General features: G+C 46.5%; 1 protein-coding gene across 4 annotated transcripts in view; it reads left to right on the forward strand.

Annotated features, from left to right (window-relative positions):
• plppr2b (phospholipid phosphatase related 2b) overlaps positions 1-6,040 on the forward strand; it is a 34,293-nt gene that overhangs the window by 26,427 nt on the left and 1,826 nt on the right. For 2 of the 4 annotated variants that reach the window (XM_042103907.1, XM_042103909.1), the window contains 4 exons: positions 2,965-3,085; positions 4,214-4,464; positions 4,659-4,835; positions 5,527-5,663. In XM_042103907.1, coding sequence (XP_041959841.1) covers positions 2,965-3,085; positions 4,214-4,464; positions 4,659-4,835; positions 5,527-5,663 — 686 coding nt within the window. Of the gene's footprint in view, positions 1-2,964; positions 3,086-4,213; positions 4,465-4,658; positions 4,836-5,526; positions 5,680-6,040 lie in introns of all 4 variants that reach the window. The other 2 variants (XM_042103908.1, XM_042103910.1) reach the window with 1 other exon arrangement.

The following is a 6,040-nucleotide window of genomic DNA, read 5'->3' on the forward strand; positions in this document are numbered from 1 at the left end:
CATGACTGGGTGGTGCACAGGTGTTGCGTCAGGAAAGACATGACCGGGTGGTACCCACAGCACAGGTGTTGCGTCAGGGAAGACAAGACCGGGTGGTGCACAGGTGTTGCGTCAGGAAAGACATGACCGGGTGGTACCCACAGCACAGGTGTTGCGTCAGGAAAGACAAGACCGGGTGGTACCCACAGCACAGGTGTTGCGTCAGGTGCAGCGAACCTAGGAGGTGGCACAGGTGTGTGGATAGAAAACCCACGGGCATGTTACATGTAATGCAGCAGTATGTTCAGAATCATGTCACTGATCAGAAAGCTCTGATTATTATCCATCACTAATGAGTGGAACTGATCCTGGACATCACACAGAGGGAAGAACTCTACGTATTGATTGAATACCATGTCACCTAGTTGATCAATCATATCTGAGGAGAGGTGTTTGAGGTGATAAGAGAGAAAATTTGTTTCCTCGGACTGGAAAAAACCCACTTCAGTGAGATAATGTATCTGGTCTGCTAGTCGAAAACACATGATCAGGTCTTCCAGTTGCCATAGTAACTGGGACAAGGACATGGACAAACCTTGCCACCACACCACATGACATTTTCAAGATCAGGACAAGGTGGCACCTCAAAAAGTGGTGTAGGCTACCCATTTTCCATTTCTGGCAGCCCATCTGAAGATGACTAGACACCAGAAGGGCAGTGTCTCTGGAGACCATTCTGTTTTTGTAGGATAATGCCTCCATGAGGGATTGCATGGTATACACTGTCAAAAGCTCTTCACAGATGGAGTTCACCATGCAGACCATCTCCTTCATGTTAAAGTAACAGTTTATGGTTTTGGAGATATGGTAAGGGGTTATGATGTTTGGGTAATAGGTTTCAGATATTGTGACACATGAATGAAACTTCAAAGTAGCAATACAAAGGTGCAGTACTTCTTAGTCAATAGTTAATTACTAAATGTGACCCACTGATCAGACAGACAAGACTATTACCACTGGTGTCTAAACTGTCTAATATAACTGTGTATTTCAATCATAAGGCATTATCAGTTGTTCAACACACCAGTATTTTAGTTGTGTTGGTTTTCCAAAAATCAGTATTTCCAAGCTGACGCTACTAAAACAAAGGCCCCATAATACCTACCCAAAATGAAACCTCTTCTTAGCATGTTCAAAAAAGAATTTAGGGAACACGCTTACAGGTATTTGTAAATATTTTGTACACAGAATTCCCATCTGGTACTCATCATTACCATGTATGGCCTATTTGAGAGAATAAAAGACCTCTAGTTACATCTGTGAATCCACGTTTTATTAGACACAGATTAGAAACTACGGGCTGTTGTGTTTCCCATTTGCAGTTGTGTGTCAGGGGAGGTGAGTCATCCCATCAGAGGACACTTCTCTGTGTTGTGATCAGCAGACCACTGCTGAGGCTGCTGTCAGTCCAAGGTATGACTGTGCCAGGGCATGCGTGTATGCATTTGGTACTGATGTGAAATCCCTATGGGTGACTGTGCCTCTGCTCTGCCTTCCGGCGTGATCATTCACTGCCATGTATAGGACCCTTCCCCTGCTTCAGATGCATCAAGGGCTTCAGCCATCACTGCAGATATTCTCCTCAGGTCCCTAGGCACCTTTAGTGTCAGCCTGCATTAGCTGTAGCGATGAAGTTAGCATCCAGCTGCTACCACCGCCGCCACCGCCTGCAGTCAGCTGCCCGCACTGAACTGCTGAGGTGCTAACTCCTGCACCATGCATTTTTCATGTGTGCCTAACCCACATTTGGTGGCCTGTCAGTAATGCTCTGGCAGCCCTGTGATCAATGAGATGTGGCGCCAGGAGGGCCTGGTGGCAATACACACACACACACACGCTAGGCCCATTGGAGCGCTGCTCTCCCGTGTTGCCAAAGAGGGGAATCATGTTTGAACAGCGGGTGAGATGATGTGACAGCAGGTAATTATCTGGACCGTTCACTTAATCAATTGCTACGCTGGGAAGGCATCAAGCCTCTCCTCAGTGGCAGTCGGCATGTAGATGGATCATACATCACTGTTCTGTGTAATGGTGTGTAACATGTGATTTGACTGGCTCTCTGACAGGGTTTTCAGATGAAGCAAATGGCTTCATCTGCTCTAGAGAGTCCACATACTTCAATTATTCTTCTTCAATTATTCAGCCTGAATTTACCCTGCCTACAAAATTTGAGGGCAGGAAATTCGGTTGGGAGTTGCTCCATTGAGAGGTCAGTATGTTTTGATGTGTTCGGGCCAATCAAATTGTTTGGGCAGACTTTATACCATGATGGACAGATGAGCAATAGTGAAGCACGCTTGAGTTGTTTTTGTTCACTATAAAATCACTGCATTGGAGAAGCGAGATATTTAGATTCCGCTATCGCCTCTGACAAAAATATTGACAGCGCAATAACTCCTAAAGACGAAAAGTAAACAGCGATTAAGGAATTTGACATCCTCAAATTTTGTGGGCGTGATAAACTGGGTTGGTTTCCAGTCTAGGTTGAAACACGGCCCATAATCAAACCCAAATGGCGTGTTACCAGACTCAATTTCTGATAAGAATTCAAGTCGGGCTACGCCAGCCTACAATTATTCACCATTGTGTTTATTTTGCCAGATCAAGGCTTGTTGACAATTCAGTTGGCAGTTCAGCTTGAATAACCATAAACCATCTGTCTTGGTCCACAAGGTCTGGTCCAGTCAGAATGCTGTTATTAGTCTGAGTGTGATGCACTATGAACATGCCAGCGCTGCTTAACTGATGGAGGGAGAGCTCATATGGGAGGGCACGGCTCGCGCTTTCTGCCAACTGACAAAGTCGGTATTCATGCTACCTTTGTACATCTGCTGCTGAGTGTGACGCCCTACCAGCACGCCAGCTGTTAGCGCTGATCTGATCTGGGGGTCCATTATATTTTTGTTTGTTTTGTTTTTGGTGCAGATCCTGATTGGGGAGCTGATGCGCTTCTTTAACAAGTCAGCAGCCACTCAGGAGAGGACCATCGTGAGTGCAGACTGCTGCTTCTTCAGTCCACTCCTGCGGCGCATCGTTCGCTTCCTGGGTAGGCCCTGCCGGAGTCCCACGACACACAGAATACTACGTTATTTATTTGGAAACGTTTTGTTATTTATCCACCGTTGTGACATTTACGTTGTTCAGATATAGGCTTTTGTAACAATGTTTGTGTTGCATCTCTACCTATGGTCCTAATCAAGGAGGTGGAAGCCCCAGGGATCTCTTCTCATTTCCTACAGGATTTGAGAGGATTTCTGTTATTGGAATGGCTGGTTTGCAAACAGATAATGTCAAATAAAATATTTCTTTTATAATTTGAACTTGAATTTAACTTAGCTCTACTGAAACGTTACCTATCAACAGGTCTGCTTGAGAAAGTTAGCAACATGCATGTTGCTTTTTTGAACACAGATGGTCTTTGTGTTACCGCAGAGTTATCAGTAGAGTCTGATTTGAATAAATCTAGTGGATTCTCACTTAATGAATTACTGAACTTTTCTGTGTAACATTGTGTTAATATCCAGTCAAGTGCCCTGCTGAAATTACTATGTTGCTCTGACTGTTCTTAGAGAATTAAAGGGAAACTTGGCAGATTAGCTATATTGCCCCCTCTGCTGGAGAAGTTGTGCATTATGCTGTTTCAAACTGTGGAAAAAGGTAACGATAAAGCACATGGATTTGTTTACAAGCTAGTGAAATGGTTAGCATAAGTGCGGCAGAACAATATGGGTGTTACAAGGTAAGAAACATGATTTAAAATGAGTTTTTTGTTTCTCACTTCTCTTACCGGGATGGTAGTCCCAAAGTTGCAAGGTTGGTTTTCCGCCTGGGGACGCTAGGGGGAGCGGGGAAAGTCACTATTTTAACCGGAACAGGTCATTTAACCATCCAAATGATTTCTAAACGGGTTTATTTTTTTATTTTTTGGCCTTTTATGGCTTTAATTGACAGGATAGTAGAGAATGACAGGAAGTGAGTGGGAGAGAGAGCAGGGGTGGGATCCGGGAAGGACCACGGGGCGGGAATCGAAGCCGGGTCGCCGGCGTACGGTGCAGGTGCCCCAGCCAGTTGCGCCACGGCTGGGGCCTAAACGGGTTTATTAAGTTGAAATAATTGCCAAATTCTCCTTTAATATAGGTGACTTTCTGATGCTTCTGACTGTTGTATTTCCCAGGTGTGTACTCCTTTGGCCTCTTCACCACCACCATCTTCGCCAACGCTGGCCAGGTGGTGACAGGAAACCAGACCCCCCACTTCCTGTCCGCCTGCCGGCCCAACTACACGGCCCTGGGCTGCCAGTCTCCCGTGCAGTACATCACTGAGAGGAGAGCCTGCACGGGAAACCCCTACCTGATCGCCCACGCCCGCAGGTCCTTCCCCTCCAAAGATTCCGCCCTCAGCATGTACTCCGCTATCTACACCGTGGTAGGTGCCCAGTGTGGAAGGGGACATTACCGATTTGTTACAGATTTCACAAGATATTATCACAGCATGTTGATTATATCGAAGATATAAGCAGTCAACATTCTTAAAATCCTCCTCATCATTCATGATTGTATTTATATGCAGATGCTTCTTGTGTGTGTGTGTGTGTGTGTGTTTGTTTGTGTGTGTGACAGATGTACGTGACAAATGTGTTCCACACCAAGGGCACACGACTGACCAAGCCGACGCTGTGTCTGACGGCCCTGTCTCTGGCCGTGCTGGTGGGAGTGGTGCGGGTGTCGGAATACCGTAACCACTGGTCAGACGTGCTCGCTGGGTACCTGACCGGAGGATCCATCGCCGCCTTCCTGGTGAGAAGCCACAAGGGTCCAGCCCTCTGGCATTCAGCGTCACTGCCAACTCCTGTTGCTCAGCAGCATGGGGAGATGGGAGATGGGGAGATTCAGATATGGAGTGGTTTCATGCCACTTGTTTAGCAGACATTTTTTCCAAGGATTGACCACTCAAAAAGTGTCCACTACTCCCTCACTGTTGTAGTGGTACATAAATGAGCATTATCAGTGGCAGGCAACGCAGGGATTCTTTCATCATGTCTGCATGCAGTGTGAGAGTGTTCTAAACAACTGCTCAATTTAAGAGGAACTGCTCAGAGACTGCTGTGGCAGCAGGTTTGTACAGAGAGCAGCCCAAGGAGCCGGATCACAAAGAGCAGTCCAACACAGGCACACCGAGCTATGAGCAGAAAAATGCTTCTTGGGTCGCTGTGTCTCTACTGACTCTTAGAGTTCTCTCTCTCTCTCTCTCTCTCTCTCTCTCTCTGTTATCCTAGCCCCACTTTCTTTTTTTGTCTCTTTATATCTAGCCTCTATATATAGATATTGATCTCTCTGTCCTCTTTTCTTTTTCTTTTCCAGTGATAGTAATACTGTCATCAGTTTAGAAACTTCAATCAGCATTGGCTTTAATTTACCCCAGTGAACTGAAGCCAGCTAACCACCTCTCCCTCCGCCCCTCTCCCACCCTCCCTACCCCGTTTCCAAGGTGACCTGCGTGATCAACAACTTCCAGCAGACGCGGCGTCCGGCCGTGGTGCCCCTCCCGCTGAGGCCGCTTCCCCCCCAGGCCACTCTGAGCATGCCCGCCGTCACCCTGCCCCGCGTGGAGAGTCCACACGAAAAGTTAAGTGGCCTTCAGGTAAGGGGCAGGAAGGAAGAGCGAAGGGGAGTGGGTGGGAGGCGGCATACAGGTGAGCGTCACCTGGGGCGAACAGATTATCCAGATTGGCTTGGTCCTAACGATCTCCACTCAGTAAACTCTTACAGTATGAAGTGAGGTCATATGAACAGTATCTAGTATGTCACTTTAAGTTGCTTTATTAGCATGACTGTTTAGATACAGTATTGCCAAAACTCAGTAAAATACTTAAGAAAAATAAAATTACAACTCTGTAAAATGGCTCTAAAGACCACCAATTTGTGTAGCTCAGTAGACACAGTAGCTGCCCGCGGTTTACATTCTCTGTACATTTTGTGCCGTTTTCAGATGCCCATGGTCA

The sequence above is a fragment of the Alosa sapidissima genome, chromosome 9 (assembly GCF_018492685.1).
Source record: "Alosa sapidissima isolate fAloSap1 chromosome 9, fAloSap1.pri, whole genome shotgun sequence".
In the NCBI taxonomy this organism is placed as follows: domain Eukaryota; kingdom Metazoa; phylum Chordata; class Actinopteri; order Clupeiformes; family Clupeidae; genus Alosa; species Alosa sapidissima.